General features: G+C 40.0%; 1 protein-coding gene across 1 annotated transcript; it reads left to right on the top strand.

Annotated features, from left to right (window-relative positions):
- Positions 1-560: 560 nt before the first annotated feature.
- On the top strand, positions 561-21695 carry FEM1B (fem-1 homolog B). Its single transcript, XM_084887023.1, has 2 exons — positions 561-1481; positions 15618-21695. Exons 1-2 carry the CDS (start codon positions 1234-1236, stop codon positions 17251-17253), a joined length of 1884 nt encoding a protein of 627 aa, XP_084743149.1. The 5' UTR covers positions 561-1233; the 3' UTR covers positions 17254-21695.
- The last annotated feature ends 2067 nt before the right edge of the window (positions 21696-23762 follow it).

Raw genomic sequence — 23762 nt, 5'->3', positions numbered from 1 at the left:
TCTTTTGACATATGGGCAAAAGGGCCCTCAGGCTCAGGACCAGAGCTCTGTTCTGTCTAAACACAGCGGTCGCCTTCCTTCCCAGGACGCACCAGGCCACCGGGAGCAGCTCCTGACCTTTCTACACACCCAATGCCCCTCTCCAGAGAGGACGGGGAGGGTTCCCCACATTTCAGGGGCTCCAAGAAGCCGCCCTTTTCCAAATATGGACCCTGCCTGGTGCCCGAACCCCCTCCCTGAGCCTGCAATCAGGGGCAGAGTGCGGGGGACACCTGGGGGTGTCTATGGTCAAATGGGGCGGGCCCCCCAGGTCCACCGGTAGTAACGGTTCAGTGCCCTCACTCTGTTCCTCGTCTGTAGCCTGGGACCCTCGTCTGTAGCCTAGGCCAATGTGGGGGGCGAGAAGCAGGCGCCAGGCGTCAAGGGCAATGAGGACAGGGAGGCCCGAACGGGGATGGGCGAATTGCGCGCAGCGGAACCTTTCTTCGCCAAGGCCCGGTTTCCTGGCCGGTCCGCTTTGGAAGAGACACCGCACTTAACCGTCCCTCGCGCTCGCACCCTCCCCCCACTTCCGGCCCAGTCTGCAGAGGCTCGCCTTTCTCTCTGCCCGCAGATCGGGGCTGCAGCCGCGGGCGCGTTCTGCATCTCTCCGGGGGTGTCCCCCAGGCGTGGAGCTCCGGAGCCATCGGCAGCTTCTGGCACTTGTGAGCTGCGGTGGGCGCGGGCCCGCGCGTTCCCTCCGGCGGGGGAGGTCGGAGAACAGAGGCGGAGGCAGACTCCGGCCTGAAGCCCGGTGGACCGGGTCCAGGGAGACGCGCCCATCCTTCGCCGAACCGGGCGCGCGCGGCCCTCTTGGGACCTCGCCGGCGACCCGTAGTTCGGACGCGCGCCTGTCGCAGGCCGCAGGAAGGAGGGGTCCCGTCTGAGGCCTGGGGCGACGGCCGCTATGGAGATCACCTCGGCCCGGGGCCCGCGCCAGGAGCCTTGGGGGCGGCCCTGACCGCCCTCTTCCCTGCCGGGCCCGGGTCGTGGACGTGCCCCCCGCGGCCGCCCGCCACCCCTGCCTGTCCGCCCTCCCCGGGCCGCGCTGCTGCCTGGGCGCGGCGGCGGCGGCGGCGCCCTGTTGAATGGGCTGCGAGGGCCCGGGTTTGTAGCGCTGGCGGACGCGGCCTCCGGGGGCGCAAGGCAACAGCAGCGGTGGCGACCAAACGGGTGTTGGAGTTGGCGTCGGCCATGGAGGGCCTGGCTGGCTATGTGTACAAGGCGGCCAGCGAGGGCAAGGTGCTGACCCTAGCCGCCTTGCTCCTCAACCGGTCCGAAAGCGACATCCGCTATCTGCTGGGCTACGTCAGCCAGCAAGGAGGGCAGCGCTCTACGCCGCTGATCATCGCCGCCCGCAATGGCCACGCCAAGGTGGTGCGCTTGCTGCTGGAACATTACCGGGTGCAGACGCAGCAGACTGGCACCGTCCGCTTCGACGGGTAGGTACCTCCCAACCCCAGCCTCCTCCCCTGGGCGCGCGGACCGACCGATCCTGGGTCCCTCCCCTCCTCTCCCCCACTCTTTTCCTGGAGGTATCACTTGTCCCCTTTTGTACCTCCTCCTGCCCCATTCATGCCCACTTCATCTTCCGGGGCTAATCCTCCATCCCATGTTTTGCTGCTCATCCTCATCGGCCCCAACATCTTTCTTCCTCTGTAGGTACATAGCCACACCCGCTGTTTTGATGTCTAATAGTTTATTCTTCTCTAGGTAGTCTGTGAGCAAGCAGTATGAAGGAGGTGGCTGCTTTTTTCAGGTTTTGCCTTTATCAGTGCAGAGGTTGTAACCGACATCAGAAATGAACGAGGCCAGCAGTTAACATTGACCAACCAGTTTTCAAGTTAGTGGGCCTGTGAAGCCCTCAGTGGCTTTGCGGGGGCCTTAGTGTCAAAACAAGCCCCTAGCGTCAGTAGCAGCACCACTTCCTAAGGGGTTGGTCACGCAGTCAGGCATCTCCAGTCATCACTGACATTTCACATTGCAGGGGGTAGATATATTGGCTATAAAAACGGCACTGAACTGGGTGTAGATGATGCCATGGTTAGATTACATGTTACCTGGCGATATTGTGGGGAAGCTTTATAAATTTACTGTTTTTCGTGGGGGGGGGGGAGTTCAAAAATTCATATTATCAAAGTTAAAACTTGCCCTTTGGGTTTAATTTGTACATTTTTTGGGGGTATGCTAATGTTGAACACAGAATTGTAAGGTTTGACATTATTCTCTTTTCTGTGCTGGGTGATCATAAAGTTTTTACAGATTACAACTGCATAAGGATTTTGCTTCATTGATTGCATTTGTTTTTGTTGACTTGTGCCAGAACTTAAGCTGTTTTCATATTTTCTTTTGAGGTAGGTATAGTCCAAGCATAAAGTTTGTATTTCTAGTTTTGGTGATTGAAACCTGCTGGGTTAAGACATGATTAAAAAAATCACTTCTTGAAGATAACTAGGGCATTGTTGAATTTTGATTGATTCTTTTTTAGGTTTAAGTAATAAAGGCCTTTCCTTCTGTTTTAGATGAGAGGAAGATATTTTAGAGTATTACATTTTAATGAAATGATATCCCGTAGGTGGTGGTTAATCTCTGCTACTACCTCTCTAGACATTAAGGAAATGCTTTTCATGTTAACCAAAGAGGCACCCTGATTCATGTAGCTCCTTGCATTCCCAAAGCCTTCCCTGTACCCAGAGGAGTGAAGCAGACAGACCCCTGTACTTCCTGCACCATTCCAGTTGTATAGGCACAGGCATCCACTGAGAGAAGAATCTCTGCCAAAACAGGCCTTGGGAACAGTGCTGCCGAACTTGCTAAGGCCTATTTGGATGAGGGAAGAATAATGGGGAGAAAACATAGTTCTCTAAACATTTGGAAAAGCTTTGCTTTCACCACTGTCTGTCTTAACCATCAAAGAGAAAATTATTTTGACATAGCAATTAAAAGACCTTGAAATGATTAGAAATTGAGCCTATATTGTGGCTTACCTTGCCCATAATCTGCACTGGCCTGTGACATTAAGGGGCTCAGTGAGCAAACATTTACTGAGCACCTACTGTGTGCTGGGCTCTGTGGTATTAATTGGGTAGGCAGAGATGATTAACGTACTGTTCCCATGTGGAGGAAGACAGTCTAGTTAGGCGGGGGAGAGAGAGATATATCAGTGAGTAATTGCAGATGCTGTGCCATTTAGAAATCTTGTGAACTACTGAGGAGCACCGGGAGAGGAAGTGCTCAGCTTTGGGGGAATCAGGGAAGGCTTCATAGCCAGGTGATGCTTGAGCCGAGTCTTAAAAGGATTGTGGGAAGTGAAGAAGAGGGTCCGAAGCATAATGTATTTGCAGTGACAAGTGTCTTAGTGCAGTTGCAGGAAGGGATTCAAACCAGGGAAATTAAGACTGAGATTGTGGGAGACAAGAGGGGTGGAGGCCAGATTTTGATGATCTTTGTGTCAAGTATCAAGAGTCACATTGGTGAGATTCCAGTCACAAACATTTCTATCATTCATGATTTCCTCTGAGCCTCCTTGAGGAAGGAGGCTCAGAGGAAATCATGGATTTTGTTTATGGATTGTTTATGGATTGTTACAGTTATGAATTTATTAATGGCTATGATAAAATAGTTCAGTATTTATTTTATTTATTAAATGCCTATGCTGGGCCTAGCCCTGTGCCACATTCTATGGAAGATTCAGAAAAATGTAAAGTTCCTACTTTTGACTAATTAACAAGGGAGAATTGAAGTGTATGGCCACTTTTCTGCCCATTCACAGGACTCAGATTATTGTGCAGTTTATCCCAGTCATTGTAGCATTTCAGAACTAGATAAAGAGAGTGTTATAGTGACTGTGATGATTTCACTTTGTGCTCATTCCAGACATTGTGAAAGTGTTAGCCTGAGGTGTTCACAGAATGAAGCTCACTCATCCCTTAGGGACTGGCTTTTGAGGTACTTAGACTCCCATTTTTATTTATTTTTGCCTATTTTTTTTTTAAAAAAAAACATTTTATTGATTTTTCTTACAGAGAGGAAGGGAGAAGGATAGAGAGCTAGAAATGTCGATGAGAAACATCGACCAGCTGCCTCTTGCACACCCCCTACTGGTGTGCAACCAATGTACATGCCCTTGACCGGAATTGAACCTGGGACCTTTCAGTCCGCAGACCGACGCTCTACCGCAGAGCCAAACCGATTTCGGCCTATTTTTAAATTTAAAAAAATATATATATATTTTATTGATTTTAGAGAGGGAGAGAGAGGGAGAGAGAGAGAAAGAAACATCAATGATGAGAGAGAATCATTGATTATCTGCCTCCTGCATGACCCCTATTGGGGATTGAGCCTGCAACTCAGGCATGTGCCCTTGCTGGAATCGAACCCGGGACCTTTCAGTCTGCAGGCTGATGCTGTATACATTGAGCCAAACCAGCTAGGGCAATTTTTAATTTTTTAAATATATTTTTATTGATCTCAGAGAGGAAGGAAGAGGGAGATAGAAACATCAGTGATGAGAGAGAATCATTGATTGGCTGCTTGCTACACGCCACCCACTGGGGATTAAGCCTATAACCCGGGCATGTGCCCTTGACTGGAATAGAACCTGGGATCCCTCAGTCTTCAGGCTGACATTCTGTCCACCGAGGCAAATCGGCCAGAGCCCTATTTTATTTTTTAATTGAATTTATTGGTGTGATAGCCTATCTAATAAAAGTAATATGCAAATTAACTGTCATTCTGCGGCAAAGATGGCGGCACCCATAGTGGCTGGGGCAGGACACTGATGGCGTCACCCCGACAGCATAGCCCAGCAGGCATGTGCAGCCTGCAGGCAGCACCCAGCAGGGCCTGCTTGCCCATGGCTGTGGTGTGGAGCAGGCAGATCCTGCAGAGAGCAGAGAACCACAGGGAACTGGCCTAAGCTGTCAGTACGACATTTCCTGAGGGCTCCTGGATGGAGAGGGTGCAGGTCAGGCTGAGGAACCCTCTCCCCCTGCATGAATTTTGTGCACTGGGCCTCTAGTTGGTTAATAAAATTGTATAGGTTTCAGGTGTACAATTCTATAATGCATCATCTGTATATTGTTGAGTGGTCACCTCAAATCAAGTCTCCTTCCATCTCCATTTATCTCCTCTTTACTCTCTTCTGTCTTCCCCTATCACCTTTCCCTGTGGTAATTACTATACCATTGCCTGTGTCTATGAAGTGTTTTTTCTTAATCCCTTCACCTTTTTCACCTGTGGTACATTTATACAATGAAATACTACTCCGCTGTGAAAAAGGAAATCTTACTCTTTGTGACAACATGGTTGGACCTGGAGAGTATTATGCTAAGTAAAATAAGCCATTTAGAAAAAGACAAGTACCATATGATTTCACTTATGTGTGGAATATAATGAACAAAATAAACTAACAAACAAAATAGAAACAGACTCAGATACAAGTAACAGACTTACAGTTGTGTGTGTGTGTGTGTGTGTGTGTGTGGTATGAGGGGGGAGGGAGAGGATCGTGTTTTGGGGTTTGAATGAAAAAGGTGAAGGGATGAAGCTAAACCTCCATCTTTATAGTACTTGACATTTGAGATCCATGGCCAGGAGTAACAAATAGTGTTTTCCAACTTTTAGTTACTTATGTATCGTCTTCATAATTTTTTTGCCAAATCGTTTACCACCTCTTCTGTTATTTGTCAAATATTAAAAACAAAACAAAACACAGTCTCACTTCTTAGCTTTATCCTAAGCAACACACTCAGTATAATTATGGGCTTGACATGGTATGTTTTGTGCGTGTGTGTGTGTGTGTGTGTGTGTGTGTAAGAGAGAGAGAGAGAGAGAGAGAAAGAGAGAGAGAGAGAGAGAGAGAGAGAGAGAGAGAGAGAATAAAATAACATTAAAAATATAAAGAAAAGGTCTATGTTCTGCCTAAAAACTTCTATAATACCTTAGGAAACAAAAGTAAATTCATCAGAGAACTTCAACAGGGAAGGGATTACCCTCCCAGGTTAAGTTCTATGATGATACTTGAGTCCTTGTTCATATATTTGGGAGTAACATTTGAAATGTTTTTACTTATGGCTTACAATGTGAACCATAAAATAGACACAGATGAGTGGATAAGAAGAAAAGTTACATGAATGGGAATGAAAGAACCTTAAGTTGGAGAATGGGAAGATGTTAAGAATGTTACAGAAATGGAAACAGAACAAAGGCTAGGTGTCATGTGATCACACACTATTTTGTTGGCTTGAGTGCTCAGGGCCTGACTGCTCTGTGCCAGAATTTGTAGGAACCCTATAACTAGGAGAGGTTTGCTGACATAGATGGGAAGGAGAACAGGACCTCTGGGAATTCTGAGGCTTTTTGTTGAGTGCTTTAACTTTTAAAGGCAGTGCTACTGCCCTAGCCAGTTTGGTTCAGTGAAAAGAGCATCTGTCAGCCTGTGGTTCAAAGGGTCCCAATTTCGATTCCGGTCAAGGGCATATACCGCGGTTGCAGGCTCCTGGCCCTGGTGGTAGTGGTGTGTGGGGCCATGCGGGAGGCAACCAATTGATGTGTTTCTCTCATATCATGTTTCTATCTCTCCTCTCCCTTTCACTCTCTAAAAATCAATGGAAAAATATCCTCAGGTGAGGATTTAAAAAAAAAAAAAATAGCAAAGGAGAGAGGAATAAGTTATCTTAGGAGAAGAAACTAAATGAGATGAATGAACAAAAACAACAAAAAAAGTGCTACTACTAAAATTTTTAATGAATGTTCAGGTAGAGGAAAGGCATGAGAGTCACATCATTTGACTTTATTAAGAAGTCATTGCCAGTCTATATTTCCAGGAGCTATGTTTGATCTAATAAATGATTTTAAGGACTTTGGTTACATTTAATGAGTTTTTATTTCCATTTCAAATGCTTGAATCAGACATTGTTATTTCAAATTGAACCAGGAAATAGTTAAGCTTAATTTTGTGAACAGAAATGTTATCTTTTATTGTGAAGTGTTTCCATAATCTGATGTATACATTTTGTGTAAAAAGTGAATATCAGATTATAGTTTCTTGATTTTTTAATATGAAATAATAGAAAGTTGCATTGCAGTTTTGGACTGAGTTTAGAAATGTCGTGGTTTTATAGAGTGCTTCTCTTATAGGCACTAAGTAAATATTGCATTAATTTTATTATATTTTTACTTTTTGTTATAAATGTGTTTAATATTTTGTTTGAGGCAGTGTATGCTTATAATTTTAGCTGAATTTAATGGAAGAAGAAATGTCATAGATGTTAGGATTATAATTCTTTTTAATATCTTTAATATTTTTGTTTATATGTAGAAATTAAAATTTTACTATGGCTAATGTTTCTGGAGGACTAGTCATTTTATAATATACCAGAGGCCCAATGTACAAAATTCATGCAAGAGTAGGCCTTCAGCCGAAACTGGTTTGGCTCAGTGGATAGAGCGTCAGCCTGCAGACTCAAGGATCCCAGGTTTGATTCTGATCAAGTGCATGTACCTTGCTTGCGGGCCCATCCCCAGTAGGAGGTGTGCAGGACGCAGCTGATCAATGTTCCTCTCTCATCGATGTTTTTAACTCTATCCCTCTCTCTTCCTCTCTGTAAAAAATCAATAAAATATATTAAAAAAAAAAAAAAAAAGAGTAGGCCTTCACAGCAGTGGCGGCTGCCTCGATCCCTCACTCAATCCCTTGCAGCCATGTTGTCTGCCTTGATTCCCCTGCTTCATTCAGACATCCTTCTGGATAGCCGTTTGGTCAATTTGCATATTGTGCTTTTATTATTATAGATTGCAGTGAATTTGTTTTGGTGATAAACTGTTTAAGGAATTGTAATTGCCTCAGTGAAAATAGGTAATGGGAATTTTTTTGAGGTAGCTTGCCACAAAAAATATAGAAAAATGGAAATTATTAGGTTATATCAGGAAAAGTATTAAACTATTGAAAAAACCAAGTGAAGTATATACTTATAATTTAATTTTTCTCTTACATAATTCTTGAAATTTGAGGGCAGAAAAATATTTTAATCATTTCCCCCCCTCTTTTTAAGCTTTAAAATGGGGTCATATTTATCTTGTACTGTTATTTCCAGAGTTACAGATAATGTATGTGAATGCCTCATTTTAATGTAATATTTCTTAAGTTTTTGGTAGTTTAGGTTCATGTTCCTGGCATAATAATTTTACACTTAAAATTAAAAAAAATTCTCACCTGAGGATATGTTTTTATTGATTTTAGAGAGAAAGGAAGGGAGAGGGAGAGAGAAGAAACACTGATGAGAGAGAGAAACATGCATTGGCTGCCTCCTGCACACACTCTTGATGGAATTGAACGTGTGACCTTTTGGTGTATGGGATGATGCTCCAAACAGCTGAGCCACACTGACTGGGACAATAATTTTATACTTTTAAAAGAGTGCAAGAAAATATTGGAACTATGTAGATGTAACTATATATTAATTGTGTGTTAATTTTAGGGTAGATTATATAAATAATCAGGTTGAAAAAATGCTTTTTAAATTGAAACAAATGTCATGGGTTATGATTTCTTACAGTTGGTGCATTTAATAGTTTCCAAAGTACTCTTTTATTTTTAGCCTCATAAACTTTTTAGTTACATATCTGTAAAATGGGCATATTAATAGTATCTACCTCATAGGGTAATAGAGAGGAGGTTATTGTGAGAAAGAAATGAGATATATTAAGCACTTAATACAGTGCTTCGCACATTGAAAGTATTAGCTATTGGTGTTCATTTAAACTGTTATTCTTTAAAATGACTTGTGCCTCTTTTTGTTTATAATTATGCCTATTTTTAGTTAAGGTATAACATCTAGTAAGGTGCATAACTCTTAAGTGTACAATGTGGTAAGATTTTAATAGGTTTACATATGTGAAATCATCTTCTAGAAATCTAGATCAATATGTAGAACATTTTATCATACTATAACTTTCCTTCTGCCTTTTCTCAGTCAATTCCTCTCCTTTCCCATCCTACTAATAATGATTATTCTGCCTTTTATCACCATAGATTAGTTTTGCCTATATTTGAATTTCCTATAAATAAAATAATAACAGTATATTCTTTTCTGTATAGCTTTTTATTTTTTTTATTTTTTATACCAGCTATGGAATTGTTGGGTCATAAGATGGATATATGTTTAACTTTAATAGTTATTGCCAGTTTTCCCAAAGTGGTTCAACCAAATTACATTTCTCCCAGCAATTTTCACCAGCAACGAGAGTTTGTATTGCTCCACACCCTGGTCAACACTTAGTATGTCATGTCAGTTCTTATTAATTTTAGCTGTTCTAGTGTGTGTGTATGTTGGTAACTCCTGGTTTTAATTTGCATTCCTCTGGTGAGTAATTATCTTGAACATATTGTCATGTTTGTAGTTATTTGAGTATCTTTTGTGAATTATACTTGTTTAATCTTTTCACCCATTTTTAAAAAATCTTTATCCAAGGATAATTTTTTCCATTGATCTTTAGAGAGAGAATGGAAGGAAGGGAGTAGGAAGGGAGAGGGAGAGAGAAAGAAACATCGATGTGAGAAACACATCAACTGGTTGCCTTCTGCACATCCCAACCAGGGCCAGGGATCGAATATGCAACCGAGGTATGTGCCCTTGATGGGGAATCAAACTCTAACCCTTTGGTCTGAGGGCCAGTGCTCTGACCCAAACTGGCTAGGGCATTTTCACCCATTTTTTAATGGGGTTGCTTGCTTTTTCTTTTCTTTTTTAAAATATATATTTTATTGATTTTTCTTACAGAGAGGAAGGGAGAGAGATAGAGAGCTAGAAATGTCGATGAGAGAGAAACATCAACCACAGCTGCCTCTTGCACACTCCCTACTGGGGATGTGCCCGCAACCAAGATACATGCCCTTGACCGGAATCGAACCTGGGATCTTTCATTCCGCAGACTGACGTTCTACCACTGAGCCAAACCGGTTTTGGCTGCTTACTTTTTCTTATTGAGTTGTCAAATATAGCTAATACAAATGCCTTCTCCCAGTGAATGGATTGCCTCTTTTCTTTCTTTACAATGCCTTTTGATGAGAAGCTTTTAATTTTAATGTAGTCTAATTAATAAATTTTTATGGTTATTGCTATTTTAAAAATTATTTCATTTAATTGATTTTAGAGAGAGAGGAAAGGAGAGCTAGTGAGAAACATGGATTTGTTGTCTATTATTTTATGCATTCATTGGTTGATTCTTGTATTTGCCCTTACCTGGGTTCGAACCCACAACTTTACCATATTGGGACATACTTTAATCAACTGACCTACCTGGCCAGGACTGGTTATTCCCTATTTTTTTCATTCTGTTTAAGAATTTGTCATCTCCCTGAGGTCATGACGATATTTTTTTTAAAGAAACTTTTATTTGCTTTTCATATTACAGGTTAATGCTACTTCTCATTTTTGTGTATGGTATGAGATAAGAGTCAAGGTTGATTTTTTCCCCCTCCCATACAGGCACTTAGTTGTTTCCAGCACCATTTGTTTCAGAGACCATACTTTGTACCTGAAATTCACTTGAGCATTTGTCATACCTTGAACATTTGGAGTTTTTGTTTGTTTGGTCTGTCCTTGTACCAGTGACACATTAATTACTATAGTTTGTCCTTCAATTTTATTTTTCTTTTAAGATTATCTTGGTTGTTCTAGGTCCTTTGCATATCTAATTTATTGTAGAATTGGCTTCTCAATTTCTACACACATGTGAATGCATCTGCTAAGATTTTGATTGTATTAGATCTATAGGTCATTTTGAGGGAAAATTAATATCTTTGCACTTTTGAGTCTTCTCTAAACCATGAACATGGACTATTTCTCCATTTATTTAGGTCTTCAATTTATCCTGAATGTTTTGTAGTTTTCAATGTAGAGGTCTTACACATTTTTTCTTTGACAGTGAAAAATTTTTTTTGAAGTTTGTGTTAATCATGATAATAAAAATGTAATAAATGAATTTTAATTAAATTGTTAGCAGATGTACAGTTGGAAACCACTAAAACATATGTATGTAATGTCTTATTTTCTTATTCATTCTTTAGTTTAAAAAATTAAGTGGCACTTAAAAAATAAGTTTGAGAGGGCTTCTGAATTTTTTTTTGAGATTTATCTCAAAATTTATCTCAAGATTTAAAATGCACAGATCTTAAGTGTGCAGTTAGGTGAGTTTTTTCCCCTATCCACCCATGTAGCTACTCTAGATCATGATATAGGATATTTTCAGTAGCTTTAAACCTCTTCCCAGTCAGTCCTACATCCTTCTTCATATGTAGCCCCATGACAAGGCTTTGCTTATAAACGTTTGGTGTCATTATTTGAAAAGTGATTGCTTTTGAATTATCAGTGGGTTTTTTATATTCAGCAGAAATAATAGATAGTGTTGTTTTTTTGGATATTGTTAATTGGGATTAACCTATGACATTTATATTATACTAGGAGGATTGTACTTTTTTACTTCATGGGAGATATAGTTTGAACTATATTATAAAGTTGCATGGTGAGAAACTCAGCAGTTAGGTGTTTGGTAATTAATTGCTCTAGTAAATATTGCTTTTGATTGACCTTTTTCTTTAACTTCCAAATAGGTATATTTAGTGATTGTAGCATAGTAGATTTAACTATCTCCAGCAAATATCTACTTTTAGGGTTGATAGTAATAGGATGAAAAGTTGGGAAACTGAAGTTGGGAAAAAATTGAAATGAAAAAGTGGGAAAGATTGGCTTCCTAGCAAGCAAATTTTATTTATTTATTTATTTATTTATTTATTTATTTATTTATTAAATATCTTTTTATTGATCTCAGAGAGGAAGGGAGAGGGAGAAGAGATAGAAACATCAATGATGAGAGAGAATCATTGATTGGGTGCTTCTTGTGTACCCCACACTGGGGATCGAGCCTGCAACCCAGGCTTATGGTGTGACAGAGAATCAAACCATGACCTCCTGAATAATAGGTCAACACTCAGCCACTGAGCCATGCTGGCTGGGCCCTAGCAAGCTAATTTTATATAAGTTATGAATCTGGCATATATTAACCCTTTGCACTCCGAACCATTCTGGACATTCGCTACCAGCTACTCGACGCTACTTTGTGGCGGAAACTCAATTCCCGTAATCACTAATAAACTGCAATGTCCCCTGAGAGGGGACAGCGGAGTGCAAAGGGTTAAACATTCAGTAATTAAGTGGTGATTATGAAGCCACACCGTCCAATCATAAACTGAAGGTCAGGGAAGATGCCTACTCGGTTTTGGAAAAGTACGGTACTAGTTTTCTTCTGTTAGTGTTTTTCCCCAGTGGCTTAGTTGAGGAACACACATAGAGGCACACACACATACATTCACATTTTTTTTAATAGTTGTTACTGATTTTTAGAGCGAGAGGAAGGGAGAGTGTAAAATCAGCTGCCTCCTCATGGCCCTTACTGGGGATTGAGCCGGCAACTCAGGCTTGTATCCTGACTGGGAGTCAAAGTGACAACATTTTGATGCACGGGAGGACACGCAACCAACTAGGCCACATCGGCCAGGGCTATATATATTAGTATATATTTATTTTTTACTTTTTATTTTTAATAATAAATTTTTACTGTTCATATTATTACAAATGTTCCCCCCCCCCCCCCATTGCTCTCCTCCACCAGGTTCCCACCCCACCCTCTGCCCTTTCCCCATCCCCCATTGTCCTCATCCATAGGTGCACAGTTTATGTTCAGTCTCTTCCCACATCCCCCTCTCCCCTTTTCCCCAAGAATCGTCAGTTCACTCCCCTTCCATACCTCTGATTCTATTATATTCAACAGTTAATATTGTTCATCAGAATTTTTTTTTTTAATTTCCTTGGTTTTTAGATTCACTTGTTGATAGTTATATATTTGTTGTTCATAATTTTTATCTTTATTTACTTTCTCTTCCGAAAGAACCCTCTTCAGCAATTCATATAATTCTGGTTTGGTGGTGATGAACTCCTTTAGCTTTATTTTATTAGTGAAGCTCTTTATCTGACCTTCGATTCTGAGTGATAGCTTTGCTGGGTAGATTATCTTTGGCTGTAGGTTCTTACTATTCATTACCTTGAATATTTCTTGCCATTCCCATCTGGCCTGCATGGTTTCTGTTGAGAAATCAGCTGACAATCGTATAGGTGCTCCTTTATAGGTAACTACCTGCTTTGCTCTTGCTGCTTTTAATATTCTTTCTTTGTCTTTTGCTCTTGGAATTTTAATTATGATGTGTCTTGATGTGGTCCTCTTTGGATTCCTTTTGTTTGGAGTTCTGTGCGCTTCCTGGACTTGTAAGTCTAATTCTTTCACCAGGTGGGGGAAGTTTTCTGTCACTATTTCTTTCAGTATGTTTTCGATATCTTGCTCTCTCTCATCTTCTGGGACCCCCATAATTCTGATGTTGGTTCGCTTGAAGTTGCCCCAGAGGTTTCTTACATTATCTTCAATTTTCTGGATTCTCTTGCCTTCTTGCTTCTGTGGAGGAGTGTCTTCTGGCTCTTTATGTTCCAAATCTTTGACTTGATTCTTGCTATCTTCCATTCTGTTTTTAGGACTCTGTATAATATTTTTTATTTCAGACAATGTATTCTTTATTTTTTGTTGATCCCTTATCATTTCTTGTTGATTCCTTATTAATTCTAGTTGATCCCTTTTTATATCCTCATAGGTCTTATCGACCTTTTCTAGGAAATTCTTGAAAAACCTTATAAGTGTAGATTTGAACTCTATATCCAGTTGCTTTTTGTCTTCCATTTCTTTCGTTTGTGATCTATTTCGTTGTCTCGGCTTTTTCGCAGCTTCCCTGATGGGGCGGGGTTTCAGGGTGGAGCCTACAGCCTAGGCTTCCGTCAGCCCCGCCCCATGTGGTTCCTGAGTCTCAGTAATCCCCAGGGTCCTTCAGTACTTGTTGCAACCACCTCTGAGAGAAAGGTGCCCTCGATTTTCGCCTGCTACCAAACAGTCTAGGCTCTCCCCCAATGAGCCCGGAACTGAGGTTCAGTTCCGTTGGAAGTGGAGTTGGAGGTGGCATTCAGAGCAGTCTGGAGCTTTTGTCTCCTTCCCGCCAGGGCAATCCCGCGGCACAGCCAACCGTCCCTTCTCTGCGTGCAATGTGCGCACCTCCGGGACCTCCTTTCGCCACTTCCCCGGGGTTCCACCTTACAGCCCAGCTCCCTATGGATGAGCCTGGGTCCCCGGGGTCTGGCCTAGAACTGGAGTTCAGAGCAGTCAGAACTGGGGCCCAGCACAGTCGGAGCTTTTATCTCCTTCCCGCTAGGGAACGCCCACCAGGCACTCAGCCGCCCCTCCTCTCGGGCTCCGTCCTCTCCGCGTGCGCCACGTGTCTCCGTACCTTAGGCTTTTACAGCTCCTCCGCTCTTCCTTCTGGCCTTCTCCTTGCTTCTCGTTATAGAATTTCCAGTCAGTCGACTTTCCTGTAATTCTGGGTAATGTCCATTTTATATTTTAGTTGTATTTTATTGAAATTGTTGTGTGTGGCTGCGGCTAGGTGTTTACCTGTGCAGCCATCTTGGATTCTCCCCCACACTAGTATATATTTTTTAAACTTTTAAATTGGAGTATAACATAAGAGAGACAGTTACATAAAAGTACATATTTACAAAGTCCCCTTGGTGCTTCCTGCCATTCACTTCCTCTTCTTAAAGGTAATCAGTATCCTGACTAATGACACTACAGATAGATCTGTAAATGTAATAATATAGTATGTACTATGTTCTATTGACTGCTTATGCTCAGCATCATGTTTATGTGATCCATCCGTTTTGTTGTGGGAGCAGTGATTGTTTCAGTCTCCTTTCTGTATTAGAGTACGTATAATATTTGGTTAGCTTAGATAATCTTAGGGCAAAGTTATCTGCTTAAATACTTTTCTCTCTAAAGCAGTTTCTAACACAGTGAAGCCTTAGAGATGGGGTGGCTTTCTTACTGACTTATGGAGAGAAGCTGATACCTGGGGGTTACTGGGAAGGAGGAACATGCACATGGCCCCGCTCTTAAGAGCTGGTGTTATCAGGATTTACCCAGCATGTAGCTGAGGCCGCCGGGTTCGGAAGGCGTGATTCAGGAGGGATTTAAGCAGCCTGGGGCTCCGGAGGGGAAAAAAGAGCGCGGCTTAACGTTTTGCCCTAATTAAATATATATGTATGTATATGTATATGTATACACACACACACACACACACACACATATGAGCTAGTGTATCAGTGTGGTAGTAAAGAAGTTACATATCTCTATTCATTTCCTCTATCTGAAATTTATTTACTTTCGCTAGTAGAAAGTTGGTGATGTTTTGAAAAGTTTATATGCTTTAGTAGTAAACTAATAGCTCATGTTTGTTGAGCTCATACTAGATACAGATTCTATGCATAGTGCTTTACTTAAATTACCTGGTTTTATTTTCACCAAAAATAATGTGTTTTTTTTTTTTTTTAATATTCTGTAAATAGAAGTTTTGGTCAGTACAAATGAATCCATTCTTTAAATTTATGTGGCCTCCATTTTCTGACTGTTGTTCTTTTCCTTAATAGGTATGTCATTGATGGTGCCACTGCACTGTGGTGTGCAGCAGGAGCAGGACATTTTGAAGTTGTTAAACTTCTAGTCAGTCATGGAGCCAACGTGAACCATACTACAGTGACTAACTCGACCCCTCTGCGGGCAGCTTGCTTTGATGGCAGACTGGACATTGTGAAATACTTGGTGGAAAATAATGCCAACATCAGTATTGCCAACAAGTATGACAACACCTGCCTAATGATTGCAGCATATAAGGGACACACTGATGTGGTCAGATATCTTTTAGAACAGCGTGCTGATCCCAATGCCAAAGCACATTGTGGAGCCACAGCATTGCACTTCGCAGCTGAAGCTGGGCACATAGACATTGTGAAAGAGCTGATCAAATGGCGGGCTGCGATCGTGGTGAACGGCCATGGGATGACACCATTAAAAGTGGCTGCCGAAAGCTGTAAAGCTGATGTCGTCGAACTGTTGCTCTCTCACGCTGATTGTGACCGAAGAAGTCGGATTGAAGCTTTGGAACTCTTGGGTGCCTCCTTTGCAAATGACCGTGAGAACTATGACATCATGAAGACATACCACTATTTATATTTAGCCATGTTGGAAAGATTTCAAGATGGTGATAACATTCTTGAGAAAGAGGTTCTCCCACCAATCCATGCTTATGGGAACAGAACTGAATGTAGAAATCCTCAGGAACTGGAATCCATTCGACAAGACAGAGATGCTCTTCATATGGAAGGCCTTATAGTTCGGGAACGGATTTTAGGTGCTGACAACATTGATGTTTCCCATCCCATCATTTACAGGGGAGCTGTCTATGCAGATAATATGGAATTCGAACAGTGTATCAAGTTGTGGCTTCACGCCCTGCACCTCAGACAGAAAGGTAACAGGAATACCCACAAGGATCTGCTTCGATTTGCTCAAGTTTTCTCACAGATGATACATTTGAATGAAACTGTGAAAGCACCAGATATAGAATGCGTTTTGAGATGCAGTGTTTTGGAAATAGAACAAAGTATGAACAGAGTAAGAAATATTTCAGATGCTGATGTCCACAGTGCTATGGACAACTATGAATGTAATCTCTACACCTTTCTGTATTTAGTGTGCATCTCCACCAAAACACAGTGCAGTGAAGAAGATCAGTGCAAAATTAACAAGCAGATCTACAACCTGATTCACCTCGATCCCAGAACTCGGGAAGGTTTCACCTTGCTGCATCTAGCTGTCAATTCGAATACCCCAGTTGATGATTTCCACACCAACGACGTTTGTAGCTTTCCAAATGCACTTGTCACCAAGCTTCTGCTAGATTGTGGTGCTGAGGTGAATGCTGTGGACAACGAAGGGAACAGCGCCCTTCATATTATCGTTCAGTACAACAGGCCCATCAGTGATTTTTTGACCTTGCACTCTATCATCATTAGCCTAGTTGAAGCTGGCGCTCACACAGACATGACAAATAAACAGAATAAGACTCCACTAGACAAAAGTACAACTGGGGTATCTGAAATACTACTTAAAACTCAAATGAAGATGAGTCTCAAGTGCCTGGCTGCCCGAGCAGTTCGGGCTAATGACATTAACTACCAAGACCAGATCCCCAGAACTCTTGAAGAATTTGTTGGATATCATTAAGTGACTGGATATGTAAAATTGTTTAATGTGGTGCTAAAAAGTAAAGAACTTTAATCACAGACAATAGAATTATGTGTTCATAAATTCTACTTTTCTTTCCATTACCCTTTCTCTATACCCATCCTTCCTTAGTTCTGTATTTGGTCTTCTTGCCTCATATGGTAATTGATTTCAAATACACTTTAAACAAAGCCACATTGTTTAGGTGTAACTAATCTAAGGTGTTTGAATATTGGTCATTTAACTATTTTTTTTTTTTTTTTAAGGAATGAATATAAAATGTTTTGTTTATGTAACAGAGAACATTTCTAATTTGAAGTTGATAATGTTTGAAAAAAATTGCCTACAAAAGTATTTCTGTTAAGCCTTTGTCAGCATGTTATTCTTGTAGCAGTTTTAAGGATTTCATGAAGAAAAACAACTAAAAGTGAACTTTAAAAGTAATGGGATACCCAGGTGTTTTGCACATGCCAAATTGCTGTAGGTAGTTTTCACTCTTTCATTAATTATGTGGAGTGATACAGCACAATATAGCATTAAGAGGATTTTAAAAAATATAACTGCAGATTAATCTGAAAAATAAGCTTACTTAATAATAGTTGTAAATTTATAAAGTTAAATCAATTGAAATTATTGCATTATGCTGGGTGGTATATACCAAGTAGTAATAATCTTAAAGTGACTTTTCAGAAAATATTGATGGACTATTTGCCTTTAGGCTTCAAATTCTAAAATTCTTTGAAGTCTCTGTTTTATTGTAGTTTATCTAAATCACAGCAGTCTGCATTTGACTCAGCTCACAAACATTAAAAATTATGAATGCTGTGTTTTCTTATGAAACAAATTGTCACATATAGTTACACATTCTATTTTTTTTTTTCTTTCTTTCCTCCTGAGTGATAATTTTTAAATTTGGAAACTACTTTTCTAGCAGGCATTATCTGTGTTTCCCTATTAAGGTGTGTATGACAGATGAAAGGAACCAGGATATTTAAAAAATTTTTTTTCCACTTTAGTCTGTGATAAGAAGTAGAAAAAAATCACTAGTGTGGTATAGGAGATTAAATATTTTTGATGACGAAAAGAATTTGCAGTGCCACTTTGAAAGATAGTTCTGTTTGAGAGCTGCACATTTTTCAACCACAAATATTCCTACAGGTTGTACAGAGATTTTTATGTTTTTTTGTTTTGTTTTGTTTTAATGGCAACATTTTAAGTGTTAAGATTAAAAGATTGTTCTGTGATTATCTTTTAAGCATCACAGAAATTCAAGCAAAGCATACACACCTATTTTTATTGATGTTAAAAAATGATAAAGTAAAATTAGCTATATCTGTATTTTTCTCTCTAGTGCCAAATGAATGCCTTAGCTATTCATAGTGCATGGTACTGTAAGTGAAGACCTACAGCTTTTTTGTTCTTTCATGAAAAGCATTATAATGATGTAGCAACATCAGATATAAACTTAAAACCTGTAAGGTTTCAGTTAACATTTTATGTATGGAAATGGCTTTGTGAAGTATAAGAGAAAGGTTGCAGTTGGATCAGTATAAAACATAATGACCAAGCCAAAATCAGCACCTAGGGCCTTAAATAAAATAGAGATACCCCACAAAATGAAATGCTTTGAAGGGTGGGAGGGAATGAAAAGGGGGAACTTTAAGAGCTTTCCCCCCAAGAATGCAAGATACTTTCACAGCTACTGTAGTTATACCAGTACTTCGTGAGTCTTCTTGCTTCGTTAGGAACGCTGTGATGGTTAATTCTGTCATGGTAATATATTTCTGTTTTCCTAACCTGAGTTTTTACAAGGAAAATTGGTTTAAAGGGAGGTATTTGAATGAACCCTAATTTGAAAATTACTGGCCTTGATCCCCCTGGTGTTTGTCAAGGAAATACTGTACCTTGCTCTTGGCAACTTGAATGGACTGAAAGAGAAAACGCCCATCTCCAAGGTGAGTGAAGCACACCTCTACAGCTCAGATCAGACCCTGCGTTTTTTCAGACTTCGAGGCCTGCTTATTGACAACCTGAGGCATGGCTGTGATACATGGTATTCGGTTTCATTATTAATGTGTATGATTTTAAACACCAATAATTCAACTATCAGAGAATGTTGCATGTTCTAAAAATCATTTCATCCCTTTGGCTATCCAGGACCAGCACTCTTTTAGCTATTGCTTATTTGTAAAATGAAGATAATGATTATGTGTACATATTTAGACATCAAAATTTAATGATGCTGTTTTTGAGAAGGGAGGACTGAATGCTGGAGAAAGTAAAACTGCTGATTGAAATGCTGACAAAGTTGGAGAAAATTTGAAGACAGTGGAATAAACTATGAACTCTGCTGATGGTAACTGAGATTTTTTTTTTTTTTTTTTTTTTTACTATAGAAGTACATGTGTACTACATTGCTAAGGACCTGATTCTGTCTTGTAAAATCAGATATGTTTTGTGAAACACCACCTGTATAAAGCCATTCTTGAAATGTGATCTACATGCCTGTTTTTTTTATTTGTTTTTGGTAGAATTTAAAATATGTTTAGCCCAAACCCTTCCCAAACTTGTTTGTTTTTGATTTTTTTTTTTTAAGGAAAATAAACAGGTAAGAAAGGTGATAGTTCTGTATCTCAGCTCTCTGAGAACTCTAGACTCTCCATTTTCCAGCCCCTTTTGACATTTTATGTTTCTTATTGGTATGATTAAGCTTTAGATTGTAAGTCTTCCTTGGTAGCATTACAAATTCAATCAAAACTTCTTTGTCTTGCTCATAACTGTCATATAAATTTGGTTGACCTAGAGGCCCAGGTGGATGAGTGCCTGGGCAAACCATGTGAAACTTGCTAGGTTTTGTGCTTTTAGCAGAGTTGGTAAAACTGAGTTTTTGAGGTTTGGTAACTAATTCAAGAGACCGGCAGCAAATTCATCCCCTCAGTTGATAAAGATGGGACATTTTTGACAGAATTCTGATAAAACATTGTTTTTTTTTTTGTTGTTTTTTTTTTTTTTTCCAGTTTACTTTGGTTGCACAGTCCCACTACTGTAAGGTTCTTTGCTGTGAGAACGTCAAACAAATTCGAAAGCAAGCTTTGGTCTTGCTTATTTCTGGGAAGGGTTTTATTTTGTGATACTAACTGTTGATAATCATGAGAAGTGGTAATCATGAGAAATTTAAGTGTGATAGCACTGTGTGAAGTAAAGATGATTTGGGGGCAGTGGATCCCTAAATAACTGCATTTGGCAAGTGTTTTTAGAAATTGAAATCCCATGGGAACAACACTGTTACTGCAGTGGAGGCAGCTCCTTGATGAATAAGACCATGTTGGATTATTCAGGTAGAGCATTGGGGTGAGGAATGAGTCGCTTGACCCTGGATTACAGTTTGCTGGTTTTAGAAGCAGCCGGCGATTAAACTAGTGAGTAGATGGATGAAAGTATAACGACTTGTTTTTATGGTAGATATTCTGTGAAAGTCGTAAATGTTCCTTTTCAGGCTAGTCAGATGTACCAACGTGCAGATGACTATTCTGTTTTTCCTCACTAACTATACTGTAACATAAAAATGGGTTAAAGAAATCCAAACTCTGCCTTTTGCTCTCTGACAAGTTACTAGTTCATAAAATTGTAAGCTGTGTCTCCCACTGTGAAAATGCACAGCTCTGCTCTGGACATCCTCTCTGGCAAGTAGAAAGCTCCTACTGTGTGTGGCCCATGGCAGGGCTTTCTCATCCATGTCTGGCAGATTTGCCCACACCTCCAGATGGGCTGGGTTGTATAGCATCTCCACCCCCAAATATGGGATCTGAAATAAATACTACACTGATAGTGGTGATAGATATGTTACTTTTTAAAACTGTAAAGTAAATGTGGTCTCTAGTCCTAGGTTTGTGGTGTGTTCATTTGTATTACTGTGTAGGGAAGGGACACATTGATGTGGTGGTTATGGGGAGTGTATTTTGATGTGTGCAGGGGTGAATATTGCTAAACTATTAACAGCTTTTCATTTAGGGGTGAGTCACGTGACGAACGGCCCACTCAGAACAATGAAGGAATGAAGATGCAAGCTTTGCCAAGTGATGAAGTGAACAAGGTTTTGTATGTTTTAAATCAGGTGTTGTGAAATTTGTGCATGGCTTTTTTTTTTTATTGTTGCGTAGTAATTGGTAGAGGAGAAACCATGAGGGAAGAAACCTCAGATTTGCTAACCAATCTTTTCAGAGGTACAGAGTTGGGGAGTAAAATCTGACTGGCTTTATGTGTTGAAAGTTCCCATTTTTATAATATTCATCCCATCCTGCAATCCTCCATGGAGAGGAACTAAATGGTTGTATTCTAGTAATTCACTGTGATTTATAAAAAACCAGTGATGTTATTCTATTGTGCACTTTTGTCAAACCATTTACGTGACTTGAATAAACTTAGTAAATTTGCTGACTGCACACGAGGTCTAGTAGTGATTTATATATTGCATGACATTTTCTATTTTGAGTTTGACATGTAGAATCATTTTTAATTTCATGGCAATTTATAATCCTAATAGCTCAGTTAATTTGAAACTAACAAAATTGCTGTGTAAAAAGAAAACAGTGGTGTTTGTGTTCAGTAAATGTTTGAAAAAAAACAACCCAAAACTACCTCGAAGTTTGTGTCTTTATTGTCATGTGCCTTAGTTGAGCTGCTCTTTAGTTGAATTCAAATTGCCAGTTATACATATGTATGGGGGGAAACTTCAGATAGTAAAGACAATTTAAATAGTTAAAACAAGAAAATTCCCTTCCCATGTCTCTCTGCCTCCCATTTGAACTCTTCAAAGGTAATCACCATAACTGGTTTTTTGAGTAGCTTCTCAGAACTTCCCTGTGCATGTGTGTATTTATTTTCCTTTTTCATTAAAAAAAATACACATGGATTTTTATCCTATTCTGCATCTTGCCTTTTTTTTTTTTTTTTTTTTTAATTGACTTCAGTGTGGAAGGGAGAGGGACAGAAACATCAGTGAGGAGAGAATCATCCATCAGCTGCCTCCTGCACGCCCCCCCCCCCCCCCCCCAACCTCCCACTGGGGATCGGGCCTGCAACCCAGGCATGTGCCCTTGGCCAGAATCGAACCTGGGTCCCGTCAGTCTGCAGGGACACTCCATTCACTGAGCAAAACCAGCTTGGGCTGTATCTTGTCTTTTTCAGCTATATCTTAGACATCTTTATTTTTTTATTTTGGTAGATATAGATTTAAAAACAAAACTTAATAGCAATTACTTCTATAGGTGGACCTACAATTTATTTAACCAGACTTAATTGTTGAATTTTCAGGTTTTCAGATTATTTATATTCCAAATAATGCTTCAGTGAACATCCTAATATATTCTATTCATAGAACAAATTCATTGCTAGCACTGGGATTTCTGGTTTAGTTACTGCGTATATGAAATCTTGTTAGAAGTTACCAAATTGCCTTCTATCTGCCTACACCTTTATTGACACCAGATATTACCTAATTATTTAGTTTTTGTCAAGATGATTGATGAAAAATAACATTTCATGGTTTTGATGTGTGTCCCTTTATTATGAGTAAGGCTGGCCTTTTCATGTATTTACTGATCTGTATATTGTTTTTGGGTTGTGATCTTTTTCTTGTTAAACTTTTTTTTGAAAGCTTAAAGAAATTTTCTGTCATATGTCACAGTTTATACTTTGTTTTACTTTAAATATAGTAGTTTTTATAGCAGAAGTTTACATTTTTATGTAGCCAAATTTGTCTTTTGTAATTTGCTTGTTGTAAGGTGGTTCCATTCCAAGGTCATAAATCTTTTTTAACCATGTTTTCTTCTAGTTCTGTACTGGCTTTTCCCTCCTACTTCTCTCCTTCTTCCTCCTATTTCTCTCCTCTTCCTCTTTCCCTTCTCCTCCTCTTTAGGTGGTTCATAAAGCTTGTTGGCAAGGTTAGATAAATTGTGTTTTCTAATCTGCCCGTGCTTTGTAAATTTGGTGTGCTTAGTCCATTCCAAGATCAGGATTGGGGTTTGCTCCTGCCTCAACAAGTGGGAATAAATTTGAAAATTAGCACTTATTAAGCCCTTGCTATGCATCAGGCACTATACCGGGGGTGTGCATACACAAATAAGAAAGATGGTTCCTGCCCTTGGTAAGCTTGTCCAGCGAAATGCCCCTATTTGAAATCTGATTTTCTATTTTTTCTTCAAATTTTAATTTTAATTTTAATTTCCCAAATAAAATGTTATGATGTTACTTTAAAAAAAATTATTGATTTTTTTACAGAGAGGAAGGGAGAGGGACAGAGAGTTAGACATATGGATGAGAGAGAATCATCGATCAGCTGCCTCCTGCACACCCCCCACCAGGGATGTGCCCGCAACCAAGTACATGCCCAGGAATCGAACCTGGGACCCTTCAGTCCGCAAGCCAATGCTCTATCCACTGAGCTAAACCCGTTTTGGCTGATGTTCCTTTTTTATCCTGGCTTGGGCCATATTCTAAAACGTTTCAGA

Source organism: Pipistrellus hanaki, assembly GCF_964339955.1.
Source record: "Pipistrellus hanaki genome assembly, chromosome: 1".
Taxonomy (NCBI): Eukaryota; Metazoa; Chordata; class Mammalia; order Chiroptera; family Vespertilionidae; genus Pipistrellus; species Pipistrellus hanaki.
Note: the sequence above shows the minus strand (reverse complement) of the source record. Positions and strands in the feature narration are given on the sequence as shown.